Source organism: Gymnogyps californianus, chromosome 5, assembly GCF_018139145.2.
Source record: "Gymnogyps californianus isolate 813 chromosome 5, ASM1813914v2, whole genome shotgun sequence".
Lineage (NCBI taxonomy): Eukaryota > Metazoa > Chordata > Aves > Accipitriformes > Cathartidae > Gymnogyps > Gymnogyps californianus.
Window position 1 is genome coordinate 10361973 of NC_059475.1, and position 24833 is coordinate 10386805.

The 24833-nt window shown below is 35.7% G+C and overlaps 1 protein-coding gene across 1 annotated transcript in view; it reads left to right on the top strand.

Annotated features, from left to right (window-relative positions):
* The first annotated feature begins 12290 nt into the window (after positions 1 to 12290).
* PPFIBP2 (PPFIA binding protein 2) overlaps positions 12291 to 24833 on the top strand; it is an 89436-nt gene continuing 76893 nt past the window's right edge. Inside the window, exon 1 of the mRNA XM_050898495.1 lies at positions 12291 to 12354. Coding sequence (XP_050754452.1) covers positions 12291 to 12354 — 64 coding nt within the window. The remainder of the gene's footprint in view (positions 12355 to 24833) is intronic.

A 24833-nucleotide genomic window follows, 5' to 3' on the forward strand; every position in this document is an offset into this window, starting at 1 on the left:
GTAGCATCTTCAGTTTCATTTGTAGATTGTGAAGCCCAGCTGGTTCTCATTTTGCATAAACAACTTGCAAAAGGACAAACTGTAGAAGACTGCTTTTTTTTTTTTTTTAAACATTGGGAGAGGAGTTTGTGTTCAGAGTAAATGATTTTGTACGAAGGGAATTCATGCTCTAGAATGAATTTAGTTTGGGTTCACCAGTCATTTGTAGTTTTTTATTTAATCAAAGCTTCTGGTTATCTAGGGACTAATTGCGAAGAATGGGACTAGCAGCTGCTCACTTCCTTTGGAAACCCAGATTTGGGTACTTAGAAGCAGAGGTTCCAAATCAGTTGAGACTGATAAAACTGCCATGCTAGGCAGCTTATCTAGTTTACCAGGCAGTATGCCTGTAAATATCATTTTACAGTGTATGTATTTTGTTTGCTTTTCTTAACTAACAAAGTAAACAGTACTGTTTCTGTCATGGAGCAAAACTATCCCTTATCAATAAGGACTAATAGAGAAGAAACAATTTCCTCATGACAGAGCAGTATTTCAGTGTTCGTTAACATGACCATATTTTTCTTTTCAAGGAGGAAAAGACTGGATATATATTTTTTTGGAATTAATAAAAATGTCTTGAATATTTCCACTTGGAGATTTGAAGACCACTGAAACACGGGGGACTAAATCTCTCTTATATACAATAACAAATCAAATTTTAATTACAAATTTAGTATGAAAGTATAAAGATGTCATGATCACCAATATGGGAGCAGACTTTGATCCGTTTTCTGGAAAATGAAATAAACTGAAGAAACTGACGGTGAACGCTGATTTCCTTGTCTCTCCTGAAATAGACGAAAAGATTAATTTCATGCAATGGACAGTCATTTGAATAGTTCAATCTTCTTTCTATTGTTTTTTTATTTTGATTTTTATGCACTCTCACTTGGCCCCAGATGCAAGAAACTTCGGAGATATTTTTCGTACAGACAAATCAGCTGGTAGCTGTTAGGCATTAAAGGACTTTGCAAGTCATTAGCCTGAAATCATTTCATCTTGTGGCTGTTTTAATAAACAGGTCCGATAAAGGCGTTGTTATCAAAGAGTAAAATACATGATTAAGTTATTACCTCGGGAAACTCCATAGGTTTGTGCACAATCAGACCCGGTATGAGTAGTAAGCCTTTCAAACACTTCTAAAAAGCTGCTCTGAGTCTTAACATAAAATACTCTGAAGACAGGATGTGTAAAAGCCTGACACTTAGTATCCCCTCAGGTGTCATTGCTGTTTGGGACTGTGACAGTGCACTTTAGGACTTCTGGCCTTGCTACGACACTCAGGCCCTTTAAAGTAATACAAGAATTCTGTTTCATTTGTCTTCTATGTCAGTACAAAGGTGTCTAATCCATTTATTTCAGAGCCAGTAAAATTTGACTAACTTTATAACAATATATTGCTTCAGGTACTTTTATGCTCTAGCATTTGCAGTAACAAGTGCAATTTTTCTATTTATTTGAATCATATGAAAGAGCACAAATTTTAGGCTACAGTTTTATTTTTTGGCAAATACTTTTGGGTCATTGTTCACATTCAAGTAGTTAATTAAAATACTTATCTGGAAATGAATCTAGAGAAATCCTATGTATGTTCATTATAATGGTTTAACTTCTATTTTTTTCATGCCCTAAACGTATTGGGAATTTGCTATTAGAAGAGAACAAAAGTGATCCTTTATACATACCCAACTGATGACTAATGCTGACAGCATCCTGAACTTCAGATGTAAATGTGTATATAAAAGCCAGAAGAATACTGACTTTGTGAATGGATCTGTTTCTAGGTCCAGTTCTTGCATTCAGTTTGTGTTGAGAAAGGCATTTTTTAATTTGCAAAACTTCCAAAAGCTTTCTGAATTAAGTGTCCTAGCAAACCTGTAAGCCAAAGTGACTAAACTAGAATATGGTAGCTTTGGAGGCTCATACATGGAACCGGTTTTACAGAGCAATTAGTCTCTTTCTGGAAATGATGTATACTTTTTAAGTTTTGCAAATTCAAATAGGCATTCTGATGCATGGAACTGTGGCTGTGCATTTTCTTCCCTCTTTCTCAGTCCTACATATCATGTGTATATTTTATAAGGAGAAATTTAAATTGATTTGACTTACCCTTGATAACATGATTTGACACGAAAACTTGTTCATTTTACATTTGTATAGAACTGAGAATAAATGCCTTGAAATGGTTGGCAGACACGGCATGATGGGCTTTGTGGTTGGTAAAAACTTGAGAATGCCTAGCATGGTTGATAATAAAAGGTGCTATGTATAACAGTAGACTTCCAGGATCTCTTTTGTATCCTGTGCCATTGGATCTATCTACTTTATGGAAGCAGCATGCTGGGCACTTCAGAATGCTTTTATAAGCCTATAAAAAGTTTGCACCAAATACTCCAAACTGGATATACAGTTACCTGAAACTTACTTGTTTCAGTTGTGGCGATAAGGCGGAAACTGTAACAGCATGCATGGATGAATGTGAAATAGAAAAGCTGAGAACTTGAGTGAGTTTTCAGTGTGGTGATTCTGTTAAGATCCTTTGCTAGGTAAACCTGTTTTTCTGTGAGCAAATACAGCTCCTCCATAGAATAAGTCATTGAGGAGACCTATATATCTAGTCACACGTTCATTGTGGGCTGTTTCGTGTTCCCTCTAAAGTCAGCTTCTGGTTTCAGTGGGTGCTTAATCTGTCTCTAGTCATCTTGGTATTCGTTTTTCTTCTAGGATCCACTGGAAAAACAAGAATAAAGGATGTCGCATTTTTCTTGCCACCTGTAATAATGTTTCTTCAGCTGGGAGATATTACAAGTTTCTCTCACCCATGTGAATCTTAAAAATATTAAATGTTGCTTTTGGATGTCAAGTTACTGTTGTGTCTGTCTTGCAACATTGCCTCTCTGTATAATGCTTGTTCTCATAATTAGAAAATTATGTTAATCCATTAAGTATGGAAAGTAAATATGATAGGAGAATATATCATTCTCTGATTTAGAAATTAGCTGTGGCACAATGTTTGATATAGCTACTTCCTTGTTGGCCAGTTCTGCAAGGCGTAAGATGTCCCATATTCTGAATAACGAGGAGCAAAATCAACAATATGTGTCATTTTAGATCAGGATTTAACTTGCCATGGAGAATTTTTGCCTCTTGGTTATACCTATTCTTTAGGCAGAGAAAGAGAAAAACTTGAATACAGCTTTTTCCAAAGATATTTTCATTAATCTTCAGGAAGCAATCAATATAGGAATATTTTGTTTATAAGCATAGGCATTAAACTGACACAGCTGTTAAAATTTATATTTTCATTGATGGGATGAGTAATGTGGGATATAGTGCTTTTCATAGTGATCCATTTGTTGTTCCTAGTTTAATTCTTTTAATCCAAGCAGATTCACTTACGTTGAATTTGCTGTTTCTAGCAGAAGTATATTTTTCCTTTCTTTGTTTCCCACAGACACTTTCCTCAAAATAGCTACTGAAGCTTAAATTTATACAGAAGTACTTGATACTGTCAATTCCTGTTAGTGTGAATTCAGCATGTTTGTGTTCACAGATGCAGGGTGGGTCATATTAAACCAGCCTAGTGATGTTTCCAGTTATTTATAAATTGCTGCACAAAATGTTTCAGAGGGAAAAATACTAATATGAAATTAAATTTTGCAAAGTCAGAAAAGCAGTCTTTTTAGTATTCGTTTCTAAGCCTTATGTCTAAAGCTGAGTTTAGACTTCACTATGTGTCTTCATATCACATTAATAAAGTTGAGGCAAATTCAGGACAGAGCTTTATAACCTGAGTAACCCAAGAGTAGATCATTTTGTAATGAGAAATAATCATAAGAAATAGCTTTCCTAGTTATGTCTATGTTGGACTGTTTCTCTGTGTAGTCTAACCCAGACCTCAGCTTTTTACCTTAGAAATCTTGTGGATGAAAATTGTCTCTCTTGATTGCAGGAAATCACCGTTAGCTTGTTAACCTTTATCTTTGTTCTGAGGTTCTGTTGCAGAAAAACAGATCTCAGGTATCTCAGTGTCCACTGGTGCCAATTCCTCTACCAATCCTCACCTTCTTCAGTGTCTGTCCATTTTAAGGAACACTTAGTGCTCTCCACTCTTCTAATACTCCAAAGTGAGTTATTTCTGTAAAGATTCATTGCTTTTACTCTGCATGGAAACACTCACATATTCACCTATGTCATCATGTATTTCTTTTGTGGCATTTTTCTAAAGGTCAGAAATATCCTGCAGCTTGAATGCTACATGTAGCCTTGGTCATCTCATCTCAACAACGGTACAATACAACAAGAAAAAGTATATAGAGAAGCAGCAAGTGTGTTGAAAAGTATGGATTGGGTTTACTCTGAGGAGAGACTTGCAGGATAACGACTCTTCAGTTAAACAGGGATGTTGTAGGGGAGAAAGGGGAATAGGACTGGAAAGAGACTGTAAGATAGTGGCATGAAAAAGTGAGCAGTGATTAACCACTGTTTTTCTTGTTTTCTGTAATGTCAGAGCATTCACTGAAAAATTATACAAAATGAATTTGAAAAGAAATCAGATAAATATACGGAGGGTAGGTCCTTCAACATCTGTGAAACACGATGGTTCCTATCCAGTCTGTGTTTCATAAGGTCTCATACTTGCTGATTATTGGGAAAGATAGAGCAGGAGACTGACCACTATGCATCTGTGCTGCACTGAACATCATTAAAGACAGAGCACTGGGCCAGACAGACTTTTAGTCTGAACGAGCATGACTGTTCTTATGGTGTCGTAAGAGTTCCAAAAATACATAGCTGTTTTCTGCCTCTGAGTCATATGAATTTGATGGATACCTGTCTTGATTACACTACAGACAATAATAAATAGAAGTTGAGGCACTAGGACCAAGGACTGTATGGGTTCTAAAAACTAAGCCAGTTGGCTGAGGAGTGTTTGCTCTTTGTTGGCAAAGCAGCTGATTTTTACAACAATCCTCTGTGTACATCAAGGAACTGAAGAAAATGGACACTGTGAGCAGATTTGAAAATTGGACCTCCTTACATTTCTTTGAGAGATCAGATCTTCTAGCTCTGTGTTAGCACTGGCCTCCTTCAATGAAACATCTGTGTTTTCAGACTAATATTCCAAATGGTACCTGCATAAGTTAATGCAAAATCTCTGTTTCATAGTGCTTATATACACTTCTGTATCCCTAGTGGGATTTATACACATGTACTTAATAGATTAATAAAGTAAGTTATTAGTAGTGCTTATTCTGCTGAGTTGGTTCTGTAACGGCTTAATGGGCAAGAAAAATGATTTCCATTTACAAAACTTACTGAAATGCAGAAAGGCAAACAAAACTTGAACACTAGGATTTTCCATAAGGGACTGGCCTGATCCAGTAGGTTGTCATGGCCAGACTGAGAAGCCTTTGTTTCACAGAGATTTGAAAAAGCCTGAGAACTATTTATGAACCATAAGAAATGTTATTCCTAATTCTCAAGTTTTAAAGAATGTTTTTTCCGGCAGTATAGTTTGTCTAATTTTTAGGATTTTTATAGAGGATAGCTTTGAATACTTTTGTTAATCATATATACCTAATCTCTCTCAATTTCTGTCAAGGTCTCGTCCTCTGTTTTACTCTGGGGCAAAGAGTTCATTGGTGCATGAATTCTGTGTTTACTTTTATTAACATTTCTCACCTTTCAATTTATTAGAGCATGAATTTACTTTTACAGGATCATTCATTATATCATTTCTCAGCTGATGTTTTTCAACTCTTGTGTGGTTTTGGTGGGTTTTTTTTGGGGGGAGGGAGGGATGCAGTTTCCCAGGCATTGGATCTGAAGTAACTTAGAAGACCTAGTTGAAATGTTGAACTTCGTGGAAGAAAATTTGAAGCTGTGACCTTGAGATTAGAAGGGAAAGAAAAAAACCATAGTTTATTTTAAATGTCAGAATTTTGGGGGTCTAACTCTTCTTAATTGTAATACTTTTATAACAAAATGCGAACTGTATTACCAAATCTGACTTTTGTATGCCATTCATCTTTGCATTTATTTTAAGACCAGAAATGTTCATGTTTTGTTTCAGAAACTTTCCTCTCATGTATTTTACCAGGTAACACTTCATTCAGTTGAAGTTTAAATCCAAAGCATTTATTCATTGTGGTTTTTGAAATTTTAACTAGCTAGAAATTGGAACTAGTTAGATGACAACTGAACTAAAATAATTAGGGTTTTTTTCACTTAATACAATAACAAATAATGAATACAATTTTGATTTTAAGATTTGCAAAGTCAGAAGCTTCAACATTTCCCTTTATACTGTGTATAACAGAGAGAAAACTTAAAATATCTGATAACAATTTAAAATTAAATTATGAAGTGTTTTTTTAAACTTTTATGAACAGTTTTTAAAACAACACTGAAGGAATGGAGGGCTTTCTACAGTTGATAGAACTGCTATGGAGAGGAGCTGAAGAAACCTCACTTTGCACATGCCATTCTGTCAGCGTCAGCTTTTATATGTAAGGATGAGACTTTGTACAAACATGAGTCAGGAAATTCGTTATGGTACCAATAGCAACTGTAACTTAATATCCATGAGTCCTGTGGAGGAGTTGCTATGAGGTGATTTGTGTTCTTAAAGCATCATAAACTATCAGTCAGATCATTTAGCATATTTTTAAGGATGCTTTCTTTTTTCCTTCCCCATCCCTTCCCCCAAAATTGAAATTCAGACTCGTATTAGCAAACTTAATGGGTTTATTTTTGAAAACAGATGTTTGGCTTTGACTTTGCTACTTCATAATGCAGTAAATTTAACTACATTCAGTTCCCTTCATATTTTAAATCAAATTATTTAGTATAATATGTTTAAAAGCAGCATAGTTCTTACTGCTTGTCTCTCTAACTTTTATCAGCAGCACAAAAACGTGGTGGTTTTACAGTGCCAGGGTAATACCCAGCTGCCTGCATAAGTTAGTTTAGCTTATTTAGTTAATGAGCTTAGTTAACTCATTTTCATCATGGAGGTATTATACTAGTACTGTGCTTCACCTAAGGATGTCCCTTCATATAAGGACTCGCAGCAATATGTTGACTAGAGACTTTACCAGTTCTTCTACCATCTACCTGAAACAGTTCAGTATCAGGTCTTCATTCAACTTTGGCTAATCTGTACTTATCTCTAGAGCTTCCCCCTCCCCCTTAGTATGGACCCTTTACGCTTTCTAGCTGAAAATATTTTTTTTTTTAATTCCCATTCTAGTTACTTTTAAAAAAACCTCTATAGTCTTGTTTTTATTTATTACATAAAGGGTGATCAATGAAGGAAGGGTTCTCTTTACCCTTCTGCCTATTCCAATGAAGCATATGAAGGGGAAATACAGCAATTAGTGTCTGTATTAACAAATAAATTAAATTTAAGCTATAATCAGATGAATAGGATTTCTGGCTGGATAGTCCTGGAGGATGCTGTATAAGTAGTGTTCCTTAGGCGGTCATTCTAGTGATCATCAGAAATTCTTCTGTTCCCAGCAGCTGTGGATGGTTATTTAGGACTAGGGATTAACTTAATTAGAGAGATATGCCAGGTTCTAAAAGGCCAGGATCCAAATACGTATTTATAACTTTTGTATCTGATGGTGTCATGAGAACTACTGAGCCAGGTTGGAGAGATGAATCAGCAGTTGTGTTCCTGTGGAGTGACTGGATACAATACAGCATGTGGCTGGGGGAGAAGCAAGGTGGGAAATGGCGGGGGTGGAAATTGTGCACATTTGTTCATTCCAGCTCAGGAGTCATCTTGCAGCTGAAAAAAGCATGGAGGACTTCTGAAGCTTACCCAAGCCACTTGATATTTCATATACCATTAAGTACAAAGCAATGTGATACTTGAATTTGAATCTTTAAACAATTTACAAACATGTATTTATTCATCCCAGAAAAAAAGGTAGTGGTAGTTAATTATTAGCTGTGTCTTCTAAATGTAAGAGGAATTTGTAGGCCACTGAAAACATTAAGGCAAGATCTGGATTTCAGGAGTTCTTGTAAAAACCACACCCCTCTCCAGAACTGATGAAGTTGGCAACCTCATTGTTAGGCGCAACCTTGGAAAAACATCTGACTTACAAGTTACCTAAATGTTCACATTCTTATCTCTGGACGGCTGCTGGTTCAAGGCAGCCATGAAAGATTCAAATTTAATTAAGGCTTTTCATAATTCTGAAGAACATCTTGCTCATAGTGAATATGTCTCTTAAATATTATGTTCTTTTTGGACATAGTAAGCTATAGTTTTACATACAGAAAGTAGGTTAAGAAATTTGCAAGGGATGTTGGCTCTAAGCACAATAGTTCTACCAGAGATTTTTCCTTTTATTTGAAATGCAAATCTCAGATTGGGATTTACAGGGTAAAGCTAGCTGAGCAAAATAAATTTAGGGCATTCAGACCAGTTTGGTCTGTCTGCACTTCCTGGAAGATCTTGTTACTCAGGTAATTATAACAAACAGGGTTGCCATATCTTTATCTGTGGGCTGGGCTCTAAATTAGTATGAGTGTGTGGCTTAGAAGGGATGATAATAATTTAGACTTATGTCTGCTTAACAGTAAAACTTTGGCTATTAATAGTGAGCAATTTTTACTGATCAGGCAAAAAAGTAAATTCTTTTCTTCCTAGGGAGCTGAAAAGGTGAGTAGATTGGTTCTTGTATTTTGCTGGTATATAAATGAATCTAATAAATCCTGAAGGTTAGAATTTGCTAATATTAAAGCTTGTACTGTAATGTTAGAGATATTTTTGTCAGCTTTGGTAAGGACTGAACAAAAAATTATTTTTCAAAATATATGTATATTTTTATATAGGTAGATAAGTCATGGTGTTCTGCATCTGTTGATGTCATTCAGGAATGAAAACCATAAAAGGTATTGCAATTAAAATACCAGCAAATAGATGGATCCTGTTTGAGGCACTCGGCATGCCTTGGGATTGATACAAGTGTCTTGTTATTTAATAACAATAAAAAAAGAATCCACAATTGCAGATATTTCTGTAGAACTAGATGAGAAATGGTAACTGAAAGCATATGAGATCTAACAAGCTATTTTCATAATTTGCTCAGAACAGTCAAACTGTAAGAAGGGAGTGTCTGGGAAAGTAAGACTTGCCTGAAGCACAAGCAACAGGTCTGTCTAGAAAAAGATGTCAAGCAAGTAATATTACATTATCGCTCTGGAGCAAAGAACATTGCTTTTATTAATAAATCGTTGTTTGATCAGCAGGTTTTACTCTAGCTTGATGCAGTTAAGCAGCAAATACTGTGGATACAGGTGAGAAAACAGGCAGAGTGTGGAGGTTGGGAGGAGACAGAAGACTTAGTTCTGGTGGTATTTTTCAGCAAAACTTTCTGGTTTGTGCCAAGGTCTTCATTGAAGGTTTTCCTATAAGTAAAATTTCAAGTTTGTAATGTAATGTATCGGCACGACAGATGGTCAAATACTATATTTGATGTTTAGAAGAAATGGTAGTCCTGCATTTCTTGTTATTAAACAACTGTGTATTGATCTAGCCACTTTAAGCATGCGGAGCAGTAGCTTACAGCACAAATAAGAGCATGCAGTGCAATCTAGCAATAGAAACTCTATGCTATTTTTAGTATTTGTCACTCTTTTTCTCCCTTCTGATTTTGAGCCAGTCTGCTGTCCTGATTTACCAACACAGCTGGTGGCCGTAGATTTCTGGGGGAGTGGCTGGTGGCCACATCCACCAAAGGAGCAAGGTAGCCCAGGTGCCTCTTTGGCAGCTGCTTGCTGTAGGTGGATTTCCTTTCACTGAGGTGATTATTACCGATGTTATGGTTGCTTTGAACTAGGGGAAATATTGCAAGAAAGGAGGCTCATTGCAGTTGAGAATCAGGTATCTCTAACGTATTTCATGAATCTACTAAGCTACTGGCAGGTAAATGTGACAACAGAAGACGGAAATCTACCAAAACCAACAAACTGAAGCAACAGAATGAGAGGGAGTGTCTGTAAAGTTCACATGTGTAAAATTTCAGAATGCTTAAGTTTATATCAACTGACTTAATGACTTTCCAGATTATTCTGAGTGTAACTTGTGTTATTTCCAGTACCATTAAATGAAATATTTGGGTCAGATGCATTTTGGTGAAATTTAGTTACATTTAGCATTGTTCATACTTAAATTATTATTTTGACAAAAATGGAGAGACCAAAACCAACCATTCATTTACATTAATCTTTGCCTTGTGTGACACTAAAGATTTTTTCTTCTGTGTTCTGATAAGGCATTCTCATATTGCTCTTCAGATCAATTTGATCTGAAGTTAAATAATGGCTTACCCATTACAACAAGCTATAAATGGCAGAGCTCAAATTAGAACATAGTAGTTTCTGACTCTTATTCCTGCATCTGTCCCTCTAGATAGTGGTGTTGTATACATTGACTAGAATGGACATAGGACACACACCTTAATGATAACACAGAGGTTATTAATAAATTAGCTTTCTTTGTGTATATTTCACCAGCACCATGGAGAAAAGCCTGCGTCTTGGGATTCTTAGTTTCTAAGAGAAGCAAATAATTTTGACTTGTTAGTAAACAATTTCTGTTGCACTGGGCTTATTACTGAGATTGAACGTTTCTTATGATGCAGTAATTTGGACTCAGCCTTAAGTGTACTTTTAGGTTGTTGGTCATCCCCCCCCCCAACAGTCCCTCTAAAACAAAAAATGGGTAAGCTTTTATTTTTAAGCTGACTTTATCCTCTGGCTGCTGATTCTACATTTTAGTGTTTAGGCAGGCTCCAACTGAGAGGGTAGATGTGGGTGGTTTAGCAACCAGTCATGCAATTGGTCATGGTGGCCAGTGTCTGAACTGTCACTGGATAAACACAGTACAAAAATATTTTCATCTATGTAAATTGCCATTAAAGATTATTGTAATATTTATTTAAATTCAAAATAATTGAATTCTTAGCATGATAAATACAGATTAGTGAAATTTCAGTGGCATTGGAATAATCAGCCTCACAAACATATGATCATTGCCCATACAGTTACCTACAACCCGTATCATTTGAAGGATATCTCTAGCCATTGTCAGACAGGTGTCTTTTGTGGTGCTTAGAAAGCTGTCAAAATTGAACAGCTTTGAATCACAGATTTAAAAACTTGCTGTATCAGAAGACTGAATGTCAAAAGACTGGATTGCACCCTTCATGGAAGAGAAATCAAAATTCTATGACCCTTTAAAGCTTTGTCAGTATTTGAGTTGTGTGTTAGAGCACTGCAAAAATTATACGTAAGTACGATCCCTGTTATCACTGTGTGGGCACTGGTTTCATACTCCAGTGATGAAGTGATGTGCAAAAGGGCCTTATTTCAGAGAGAATTTTCTCACTGGCAGTGAAATGGACAGCATAAATTCTTTTCCCCTTTGAAATGTCATCTGTTGACAATAGTGACTGCTACTTGACTAAGAGTCCAGCAACACCAACTCACAAATAGAGACTAATTTTGGAACATTTTGTTTGTTATCCTTGGTGTCAGATAGTAATATGAATGTCTTTAATCTTGTTTTAAAGAAGCAGCAGTAACTTCAGAAACTTCATACTTGGGGCATTTTGGTTATTGGAACAGAAAGAACTGTATTTTCAGTGTCATGAAAGAAGTGGTAGAAAGATTGAATAGAAAGGAGGAGTAAAAATTATTTCAGAATTGTCTTTACTTTTAAGGCAGCAATCAAAAAGCAGAGCTCCTACAGAGTTGCGCTTACAGGTTAAGCGCATTTTTCACCATGTGTTCATTCCTTCATTGAAACCTAGTCAATCCTCTTTTTCCCCACAGTGCAAAAGGTTGAAATGCACTGAACTTTGAATCTAGGAAACCATTGTTAAGGATGAGGGGTAGGGGAATCTCAAGCTTCCAGTATTTGAGATAGTTTGGTTTTGTTTCCATCTGCATTTCCTTGTTTTAGTAAAATCTCTTTAAAAAAAAAAAAAAAATCAATGATGAATGAAAATCTCAGAAATTCTGAGTTATCTATCAAGAATAGGAACAGTTTTGTTAGTTTTCATATTACTAGGCTGTATTTTTGCTAGTGTGGACTTTTGCTTGTGTGGCTTTAACTTATAATGTAACAGTGACATGTTTTTCTGTCAGGTCTGGTTTAGCGTAATACACACGGTTTCATCTGTCTTTTCAGTAGAAAGAGTAACGGTCTGAAGAAATTACAGATGATGGCTTCTGACGCTAGTCATATGCTTGAAGCAGCTTTGGAGCAGATGGATGACATCATTGCAGGTATAATAATGCTTTATTTTACACCAAACTATTTTGAGATTTAACTATGTTTATCTTTTTCCCTCCTGCAATTTTCCTCTTTTTTTTTTTACTTTTAAATTATTATTCTCAATTTGTCAAGTTCTCTGTGACATGCAGATTTCTCTGGTTCAACAGTTATGTGAAGAAAATTTAAAGTAAAATAAAGGAAGAAAACCCGCAATTCCACCTCAGACATGTGAATATTGAAGTAAGAGAGATTTACTTTGCTTTAATGCTGTATGCTAACTTAAACACATCCTAATTCATGTGGTAACATTCCATATTGTATGTGTTAGGTTTATATTTCAGTGTGTATTTGAAAAGTTTTCACCAAGGCTTCCAGTTAGCTGAATAGTATATATCTGTATTTTACATACACACGCATATAGATATACGTAAATATGTATATATAAAAATATACATAATTTCCTTTATTTATGATGTATATATTTAAAATAGCTTAGCTATTAATTACTTTCACGGTCTAATGAGTTAGAACGCATATCTTTTTGTTGACATTTATATCCAGGAGTGGAGCTGTGAATTTCTTTTTACACAGCTGTCCACTAGAAAGGTATATGATGCAAGACAGAATTTGCTGTCTTTTGGTGCTCTCATGGTAAGGCAATTAAAAAATTTTCTCTCAATATGACAGCATCCAAGAAGAGAAGTTGATTTCTGTGGTTAGGACTCAGTAGCCTTGGGGTTTGTGCTCACACACCATTCAGTATGAGCTTCTAAAAGAAGTATGTGGGTAGGGCCATGATCTCACTTGTGCACAATGGGAAAGCATTCACTAAAGCTTTATAAATTTAAATAGTGGCACCCATGCTGTGCCTTCATTTCCCCCCCCCCGCCAATGATGAAGATGACGACATCAGCCTCTTGTTGCTGCAGTTGTGCTGCTTCCTGCTCTTCTTCCTGCTCTTCTAGTAAGGCTTTCTATCCAGAGACTAATATGGAACTTTAAATATTACCATCAGACTAGCTGTGATTAGGCAGGAAGCTGTTATCCAGGATTTTTAGTTTAAAGAATCTCTAGATTTTTTTTTCTCATCCACATATGAGTCTTCACTTTTTTCTAAATGTGCAAGCTTTAACAGACTGCTAAGATATACAGAAGTGTAAATGTGAATATGTGATAGAGATAACTCCACAAATAACTTTTCACACCAATGCAACAAGTTCCAGGCAAATAGGAAAATTTAGATATGTATTTCCTTCTCCCTTCTTTTTCTGAATGCAAAACCTTATTCAAACAAAATTTTAACCAACAGAAGTTAATTGGGATTTAATTTTTTCACCTCTTACAAAACACGTAAACAGATAGTCAGGGAAGCATTGGACTTCCCTCAGATACGTAAAGAGAGAACAAGAAAAGCAAGTCCCAAACCATAATTCATAAACTAGGGAACTGAAATAATTTCTTAGCCATTGTAAACCTTGGGTTATGATCCTGGCTAGCACTATAAAAGAGCCAAAGTAACATAGAAGCCCGTGTCCCTTTTAATTGTGCTATGGAACCTGTGCTCATAAGTCACCTGCATACATCTGGAAATTTTAATTCAATGTCTCTCTTCTGTGATGATTTGTACATAGCCCAGCACACATTGGTGACGTTATGGATGCACTGATGATTCCATTCTTCAGAAAAATCAAGAGAAAGAAAAACAAACATCTTCTATTTAAATTGATTTTCAGATTAGACACTTATTTTCTTCCAGGAGTTGTCAGAGCTTTGTGGTATGCTTTCATTTGAAGGAAAGGGTTAGAAAACTTGTTATGATTTTGAGGATTTTTAGGTTTGTCATTCCATAGGATTTCATCTGCTTCAATCTTTTCTGTTAATAGGTTGTGCTTCCAACATATCTCTAATTGTCCAGTATCTCCTCTTATGAGCAATAAAAGACCATGTATTCAACAAACAGGTCTATCACCTTGCTTATCTGAGCAGTGCTATGTTTTGTTTAGAAAAAAATTCAGTTTTACTTGAAGATGTTGTTTCATATTCCCTTCAAAAAGATTTTGCAGACTTACAGGCTGTATGGCTTTTCCGCTGAGAGGATAACATTGCTACTCAGTAGCGTTTCCATGAATGGAAGCTCTGAAAAATGGTTGTTGTGAGGCTAGTTCTGGGTAAGACAATAGGTCTTTAGTGTTGGGTATTTTTTCCATGGTATGGAAAGCTAGCCTTGTAATATGTGGCATAACTGATTAAATGGCAATATATGACTACCTAAGAAAATCACATATTTCTTCTAGTTTCATGTTAGAAAAATAATTGAGGTCAGATGCCAAGTTTGATTTTTGGGGGGGGGGGTGGGGTGGGTTTTAATACTCTTTTCCTTTTCCCCACTCCTTTTTCAGATTGTTTGTGCCCATAACATTTGAGGGTTTAATCTTGATAAATAAGGAATAGAATAAATTGTTGCAGGCTTCCAAACAACATCGCTTTTACCCCCCTCACTTAGTTGCCATGGTGGTGGAGACAGTGATACAGAGAAGCAAAGCAAATGATGGAAGAAATATTCTGGGTGAATCAGCAGATTGCACGTCCCATTCACAGCTGTTTTGTAGTGGTGTTGGGCCCAAGCTCTAAAACAAAAAGATTCAGGCATGCTAATGGGATGTAGAGTTTGTTTCCACAGTGCATGGCTAGGTCATGAGCAAATTGGCAACCTCTTCAAGAGAGCTGACTTTATGACTTCACCTTACTTACGTTTTTAGTCTAATGTCCACTGATATTCAGCATAATATGGAAAACAGGCTTATATAAAGATATCTAATGGGAAAAGAACCAAGATATTTCCCAGACAATGCATCTGTCAAGTCTCATCAATGTTAATTGAATACTTCCCATGTGATTTCAGAATTATATCTACCTGTACCAATAAAAAATCATATCACTTTATTCCTTTACTTATTTTTAGTTATAACATAAAGTAAAAGCTCAATTGGGTGGGAAGGTTGTTTAGCTTATTTATTTATCATTTTCCATTACTAGAAATAGACAAGACATTTTAAGACAGGTTGAGTTAAGTCTGTTCTGGTAGTTCTCCTCTAGCTATGTTCTGTGCATTCCAGAACTTGAATATTCTGGTATGATTGAAGGACCAAATATATCTGCTGGAGCCTATACTTGGATACAGTTATTATCCCAATTCGTCTCAAATTGAGGAACATAGTAATTATTCAAGTTTGATTCTCTCTAATTCAATCCAGTAAGCTTCTGTATGCAATTTGGGCAGGGACTGGAAAACAGGAATGTTCTCTTGTCCTGTATGGCGAGAGAACAAATAAGGTAGGAAACTCCTTCAGAAGGAGGACTGGAGGACTGTCATGAAACAAACCACGACTGAGAGTCTTCTAACTGCAGATTTATATATACCATATTATGCAAATATTGGACAAATCATCTATGCAAATGTAGCTGCTCTTAGAGTAGACTGGAAACAGCAAAAGATCAACTGTTCAGAGCTTGTGCTATTTCAGTTCACTGTATACAGATTCCGTGGATATCTCTAGGCAGCACTGGATTCAAAGACTAAGGCTAAACTTCATGACTGTTGGAAACTTATGTAGCTGATGAAAAAGAGATTTCCTTTGGAATGAGGCATGAGTGGGTACTGGGAGAGCTATGTTCTTCTCTTGGCCTCAGAAACCTTTGCTTTAGGCACAAAATGAGCATTAATCACTACTTTAGAGAAGTGAGAAGTCCAGAGATGTGTAACTTGCATTGATTAATTTTTGAAGCTTGAGTAGATGTGCATGTATACACATGCAAAACCAGCATTCTTTCTGTTTAATGATAAAACAGTCCTGATTTCTTTTATTAGCTGTAGTTATTAAAATATTAGATTGTGGTCTTGTCCTTTAAGGTAAGAACCGGGCATGCAAATACATATTACAAATATTTACAGATTTGCAGTTCTACTTTTAGCCGCCTAATTTTAAAGTCGTGTCCCTTACTCCAAAAGTTAACATAGCTCATACATGATTCTGATTAATCCAAATAAAAAGTCTCACTGTAGACTGTGCATCTCGGTGCAATACAAAATGTATTAGTGTTTAGAGTGCATGAGGGTAGGATTGTGAAGCAAGATTAACAAATTGAATTTCATTGGGCTTGATCAAATTTGACAGATAGGTCAGTGTTCCCAAGTCTTTTATGCTTCAGTACATCTGTACTGATAACCCACCCTCATAGCTGTATAAATTAGGCATGCTAAATGATTAGCCTTATTTGACTAAAATAGCAAAAAGGGCTAATGTGATTGTCAATGAACATGACTTATCCATTAGCTAGAATGACTTGCACTCCAAACAGAGGCTTTCTCTAAAGAAAGTGCCCATATGTCAGACCTGTCTACGCATTCTTTATTTGAGGTCCATGACTTTGGCATTGCTTCCCTCTGAGGTTTGACCAAGTCATTACTTTCCCTTTTATTCAGCTTGTACCCATTTATTAAAATGTGTTTCTTTATAGGACTATAGATTTTGATTATTTTATTCTTTGCAATATATCCTAATGAATTGAAATAATTTTTATTTTACTTTTATATCAAACTGCTTCTCTCTGTCAACAATCTGGAAATCCATTATTTCCTTTTGTGAATAATGACCATAATTGTAAGATCTAAAAACTCCTGTCACAATATTATAGTCTGCTGCAGCTCCAGAGTCTCTTCAAATTCACCAAGTAATCAGTGTAATTATTGAGTTTCCTTTTAACCAGAGCTCCTGCAATTATTGCTTACTGAAAAATAATGAGAAAGATAAATGTGTTATCACATGGATGCGTACTGATATTTCAGTATTAGTACTGAAAGATTAAAAAATATAAATGATTAAAAAGTTTGTCAAGAAGTTGTCCAAGAAGTGTGCATGTTTAAATTCACTTCTCTTGAGGTGGCAGAACAGTTGTGTTCAGTTCATTGCTTTGGCTGTGTGCTACAAACCCAACCACTTCCCACTCCCTTGCTGACAAAGGGGCATTTAGAGGAAACGATACTTGAGATGAACAAGATTTTAATTCAAGTTTAATATATTTTCCTCATGGGATCTGTTTGCCAGAATTTGAAGGAGGACCTGTTCGTGGTGTTTTTTTCTTCTCTCTCTCTCCCCCCCCGCCCCCCCCCTTTAAATTTTTCTGCCCCATCATAATTTTACTATGAAAACAGTAGAGTTGAAGTTCCAGAGCTACACTATGTTTCTGGATGTGTTAGATTACTAAGTCACCTCTAGTTAAGTGATTAGAACTTGGATTAAAAATGCAGGAGTGGCCAAAAAATACTAACACTCTAATTTGAGCCCCTTTGGATGAATTTTAGGTTTTGTGGAATAAGGTTTTCACTGAGTTCCTACATAACTAATAGGAAATCAAAATATTTCCTAGTGACTTCATCCTTTACCGATGAATAGTCATATACATCATCACAGGATTCATTCAGAATGTAAGGACTAGTCTCACAGCACTTTAAGTGAAGAAGATAGACAACTGTTCTGCTTCGTAAGAGATTGAAATTGTCCAGACCAGACAGAGAGCACTTAATCTTATTTTTTTGTGTGTGTGTGGGGGGGGGTGTCTTATTTGAAATACATACTGGGTGACATGCAGCTGATGGGCAGTACGAGCCTCTTGTGTAGAATGACTAGAGAATAGCTTCTATTTTTTCTTTTCAATTTGTATACTTCCAGATGGCTTTATATTTTTATCTTACATACTTATGTCGTATGCAAGGTTCACAGTATTTTCAAATTCAGAATTTAGTTTCTATAGTAAAGGTGTATAACTTTTTATGGTTTTAATACAGAGATCTTTGTAGAATTTCATTTTAGAGCACTGAACTGACAGAGACTATAGTTGAAATAATGATGAGAGAAACAGAATAATTTAAGTAATGAGCAATTTCTTTTGTTATAGATCAGAGGAATTGAACAGCAACAGCTGCAGTGGTTTTCTTGTGTTTTCTAAATAAATTGTAATTGTGTTAATAGGCTGTGCTTCAGTTATGATTAGTGTATTTTTACTTTCTGTTCTTTTTCAAGCAATAATGTAGGCTTTTTTCTGAACAAAAGAAATAATATATCTACAGCACTTGTTTATCTTGTTACTGCTATGCATTAATTAAGGTGAGCATTTGTGAAGTTGTACTATACAAGACACTAGAGTGGCTTTTTGAAACCATTAGCTAGAGCATATTTATGCATAGATCTTATAGAAGTAGAGATATGAAAAAAGGTAATTAAATAATAAATTACTTGAAATCAGGTCTTTGAAAGAGAAATATATAACTTCCTGCCGTAACAGTTCCAGAAAATTATGCATCAAGAAGATTGGAAAAAAAGATAAAAATGGTGACCTTTAACCATCCTGGATATTAAAGGGGAAAATAGAAAAACCTAACACAAATATTTAGGGTTTATAATTTGTAGTTCAACATCTATATTTTATAACACTTTTTATAGCTTGTTAGGTGCTGACATTTAGCTTCAGATACTCAACTTCAGAAAAGCTGATTAGTTAATTCCTTAGATGTTGTCAACAATAACAGATTTATAACAATTTCAAGTCTTTTAAAACTTTAAAAATATAGCAGTTCACTGTCTTTCTATTTATTTAATCCATAATTTTTCACATCAGCTATCTGTGGTCTTTCTTTTAGGTTTGTTAACAACATCTAAGACATGGCCTCACAAACTGTGCATACACTTGAATAACCATTACAGCCATTTGATGCTATATTTTATAGGGGCTTTACACATGCTGTAGCCTTCAAGTTAAGACCTTGCATAACTGTTTAGGTGCAGTTTTGATCTGTGTTTTAAAAGCATGTGAAAATCATGGCAACTTGCATGTTGATTGCGCATGTGCAGCATTGTCTACTCATTCCTTACCCAGGGTTGCCAGAGCAACCTGAAGTTTGGAATTTCCTCAATTTTGAGTGCTTAACCTTGCAAGAGGTCATTATAGCTATTTGGGCTACTGTCCCAAAACATGCTTCCCATACTCTCACTATCCTAAGTATATTTTCTCACAGGTAGTGGGAGTCTGAGCACAAGAAAGAGAGTGAAGACTCTCTGAATCTTGTTTGTAGTACTGATGGATTCCCTCTGTAAACAGGACAGTACTGCAGAATCTTATGGAGCTGAAACCATTGAGAACTTGTTTCCTATAAACACTTAATGATCTTTTACAAAAATAAATGTTAAAAATTGTTTTGTATAAGACAAAATTGTCCTTTGAAGGTCCAAGTCAAACAGGGATTTACTGATCAAGTTGGTCTTCGACTTTCATTGCACGTGTTCCTGCCTTTCTAGCAAAACAACAAAATTAGAAGTTTTCTTGAAAATAAGAGTTCAAACTAATTCAAAATGGAGAAATCTTTGCAATTGAAATATGCTACTTTAAATTCGTTATCTCTGACTGTAGATAAACCGTTCTGTCAGTATAAAACGAAAAGATACAGTCATGACCTAGACGCCTACATCAACTTACCAAAAATGCAGTACTGCATTGTGTTTATGCAAAACAAAATCCATACATCATAGGTATTTGTATTAAGTTTTGAAAAAGGATGGAAAAGAAACAGGAATGTAAATAGCTGCAGATACAATATGTTGCAAAGAAAGGCAGTTAAATCATGATGCCCATAACCCCACAGGATTGAAAATCTCAGACACAAAGGTTCTTTTGTGGTTTGTATGATGTGGTCTGTTTTTCAGTACATGAGTCACTCAGTTGTTTAACAGGCTAGTGAACAGATTTCTAAGATTTAAATTTAAACAAGTTTTATCAAACATGATATTTCTTTAAATTCAAAATCATAACTTCTCAACTTCCTACTTTAAGGCAATGAAATTGATTTGAAAGAGTCTTTTTAAAAATCAAAATAGTGTAATTTTTATAAAACAAGATGCCTTTATTTCCTCACAAACTGAATGCTCTTATTTTGCATATGCTTTCAGAGATTCATTTTTTTCATGAAACAGTATTCATGTTACCAGTAGCTTACTACTGCTTACTACAAACAATTATGGATTTTTTACTAAAAAGATGTATTTGTTGTCTCACAACACTGTTTTAATTAGACTGCTGGTTTCACTGGCCCTAAATACACTTTGTGTGTGTGTGTAAATACAAAAAAAAAGGAGAGAAAATTGGTGCAAGTATTTGTTCTTCTTTGTCTTTATTAAAGTATGTTGTTCGTGTTTTTTCCTGTGTGATGGAGACTCGGCCTCAAGTCTCCCTCATAGCTGCATAATGCATCTTCCTGGCTGCTTAGCTTGTGTTTCTGGATAGGTGAGATCTTTTTGTTGTAGTTGTGTATACAGTACCTAATGTGCTGCACATCACAGCTTAGAGTCTATAAGCATGTAAAAGGAAAAAGGTTGAGTAATTACATAAATAATTTGCATAAGAAATTATAGACAGTTCTTGAAAATTGTCTCAAGGATTCCACGTGTGGTTGTAAATAAAGCTCAGTTGAAGATCATCTGAGCTGCATGAAACTTGCATCTGAATGTGGTCATTAATGTTTCTAGGCTTGGAAATTTTTTCCTAGGGCTTCCTGCTAATCCAGCTTAACAGTTACTGTTCCCTGTAGTTAAAGATGTAAAAGCAGAGAATTGAGGAGAAGCTAATACGAGCTATGATTCAAAACACACCATTTGTGATGTGATGTATTTTGCATTACAGTATTAGAAGAAAGGATTGTGTGAGCTACCTCTTCACTCCTTTGACAGAAGGCTTAGGAACAAGGAGGCTGAATTATGTCCCATCCAGACCTTACTAGTAGTTTACATAAATTGACGTTTTCAAGGCTATCTTCATGAGAAAGAGAGACTTGTGCTTCAAAGAAAATTACACTTTGTAGTCTTGAAGGAGAGAGGAAGAACTTGGACAACCTATATGCTCATTGAGTAAAAACTCAGGTAAAAAAAAAAAGTTCTCTAGCAGTGTAATGATTGACTGAAAGGCCAGAGAAAATATATGTTTAATTTTATTCTAACCACTGTTGGTCAGATATCAAAACTGTTACCCTTGAGTATTTCGGCTTTATAGAAAGTCATCGTTACCCCAGCATAGAACTAGCTTTTGCATTTTGTTGTGGAGCTTTTGTGTTTTTTTGCTATTTTCTGGACTAAAGGAGTCAGCAGTTTTAGGAAAATCTCTTTTTAACCACTGATGGTTGAGTTGTGTATTACCAGGAATTTTTTTTAAAAACTCAGCCAGTTTTAGAGCAAAAAGACTGAGATAATAAGGATGAATGCAGGGGATCAGAAGTTAAGATGCAAGGAAAAGTGAGAGATCAGAAACAGTATCTACTGCTAAGAGTGATGAAAGTTGGGTGATGGATGAACGTATACAATATAAGCCGAGGAGAGTGGATTTTCAAACTGGCAAGGCTTTCTGCTTCTTTCTTTATTTCTGCTTAGTAACTTATTTTTGCAAGCCACCAGTAGTGCTGTTTTCTGAATAAGTTATGTATTTGCCCAAAAGGAACGTTTCTTTTTTAAGCCATTCAGCTAATTGCAAGGAACTTTGAACTAAAAATGTGCTTGCATGGTCAAGGTGTAGGAAATGTGTAACTTAAAAGTCGTTTTCCTTTTTTCATTAGTTTTGTTATTCTTTCTACCATACATGCACTGTGCAGCAACGTTTAACCTCCTTCATCCACTGTTTGTATGTGGAAGCAAGAATTGAGCTGCTTGGAATGTCTTAGTTCCAATACTTTTTTTTCCCTTTCTTTCTTTCCTACTCGTCTAAGGTGGACATTTATGATGATTAATTGTGTTCCAGTAGTACACTAGGAAACCATGGTGTTGAGTATTATATAAACATAATGACAGAAGAGTCCCCTGTGTCCTGTTTACCCTTGGAAAAAATGAGGCACAGGAAGACGGTGACTTGCTCAAGGCTATACAAAATGAGTCTTTTTGCAAGAGTTAAAAACTGCACTCATTTTTCCTGAGTATCTATAAAATTCTTGTGCTTGAACCATGTTCTTCCCCACTTCAGCTATCTATAATAAAGTCACACACAAATTAATTGCTGTTAATGGTAGAGTATAGTGGTAACACGTAGTGTTCTGTTTGCACTGTGGCATCTCTTTTTTTGCACCGGTCTGCAAAGAGATCCAAATTCTTACTGTCGGGCGCTAAAACTTAATGTGCTTTGCAGCATGATGATGTAAAGGTTTAAACTAATGCAAAGAAATATAATTATTTACTCCTACACACTTTTACTTCTGTTTTTCAGGGTTCGTTCTTGTTCTTCTGGTGAGCAATATATATCCTACTTAATATGAAACTACATGGAAAGCAAATAAGAGAAGCAAGCCTGTGATTCATTTGAATTTAAGCAGTAAAACAGGAAGCTTTCTGAATTAAAATGCTGAATTGAACTCTCCATTTCTGCATTTCTTTACCTAGTATAAAGTGCATTAGTTGTTGTGTTCAGAGGAATTCTTCATTTTCCATTTCAGCCAGGAGAATAAAAGGTACTACAGTAGCAACCCATAGCAAACCAGTTTAAAAATAATTTCACAAAGGAGGGAGTGTATGCGTGTATTTGATGGGGAGGTGTGAAGGGTCATGTTCTCTTAGTAATGCACTGAGATCTGTGGGTAGCTCCTGTTCCAGACAAGGAGAATTACTCATGGGAGGGCTTTGTAACTTTTGTTGCATACTCTGGCCCCTATCCAGCAAAGCACTTTTAAGTCCTTGCTTAATATTTGTGATCCCAGTGACTTGAAACTAGTGGAATTTTGATTGGTGAAAGCTAGAGTCTTCAGCACATCTCAGAATTATGCCCTGTGTTCTCGGCATAAGGGTACAGATGTGGTTTGGGGTTTTGTTTGTTTGTCTTTCTGTTCGTATCAGACACAGGTACATTCTTCTCTCGCCAGTGCCTGCTTTTTGAAGTCTAAATACAGATCTTGAATAGTACTGAGATATATATAAATATTTTTAATAATTTCTTTCATGGATAATAACCTTAGTTGAAAGATTTTAAATTATGAATGAAGTCAAGCCTTTCAATCTCTACTTCATTTAACTTTAGTTGGTATTAATCAAAGAGATGTTTTTCCTTTCAAGGTTTAATGGAACTAGTGCATATAAGAATTTACAGCCAGTTCACTTGTAAGATCATTACATCTATTCATGTAAGCAAACAAATACTGTACTGTCTGTTTACTATTATTAGCTAAGAAAATTTTGAAGCATCTTTCTTGGCTTCTGCAGTTTAAAATGCTGTACTATATGCTCAGAATAAATTCCCAGTCATAAGTATGGGTAAGTCACAAGATATACCAGCTTTTGTGTGTTGTAAGGTAGTTCAGGGAACATGAGTTTGCCATAAGGATGTCTTTGACGATTTTCATTTGTTGCATCTCTTTTTGTTAGCAATGAATAGAAAAATATTTCCTTCTTCTGGTTTCTTTTTTATTTCTTATTTCATGCAAACTTAAATGGAGGAAAACTTGAGGCAGGAAAGGGAACGGCAAGAAAAAAACCCTGAAAATTCTTAAATTGACTTTGCCTCAATCACTAGGCATCAAGCTGATGTTCTTTCCCAGTAAAAACACATTACCACCTTCCAAATGTCCCTGCACAGACAGGACTGTCCTCAAGACCCACCTTAGATTACAACTATGGAAACTCGGCACATGTGCCTTACACATGGACCCAGTTCTTGAGAGTTCTGAGAAATTATGACCTTCTGCTGCTGTGTAAAATGTGAGACTTTGAGGATGCTTAGAATTCTGCCAGTCTGAACAGTCAGTTGAAGAGCTTGGGATAACTGAAGCGTGCATATGGAGTATGCTCAGTCTCAGGAAATCCCATAACATGTAATTCCTGGTTGGCCCTGCCTGTGCTCCAGCACTTGAGAATTTTTACCTGTATAGAACTGAGTTTCTTAAGGGTGACGGTTCTTTCACTTGCCAAGATTAAAGTGTGTGTGTGTGTATGGTTTTTTCCCTAGTGTTTTGCTGGAGGCAAATCAATTAAAGGCATGCCAAAATGTGTGAATTTCCCTGTCATTTAATTTTCCTACAGAATTTTAAATTCTTTTCTGTAGAAGGTAGATGTTACCAGTAATGTTGTAGCCATGATAATCTAAGGATGGAGGCAAGATGTGATACGTAGCGAGGCATTTAGACTGGTGAGGGAAGATGTCACCAATACTGTCCTCAAGAAAGTTACAGTGGTATGTATGGTATGGCTGTATATTTGGCTGTGTAAACTACCTACCTAGTATAATTAACTGAACTTCTGAACGATTGTTTTAAATCTGTATTTAGCTTAAAGATTATGGCTTTTATTTTACACCTGAAATATTGGTTGTGGGCCTGAAAGTTTGTGTGGTTTGTTTGGATTATGTGGATTTTTGTTTGTTTCTCTCTTGTCTGTATATAAAAAGTATTCATATAAATTACATGAAGAATGCTATA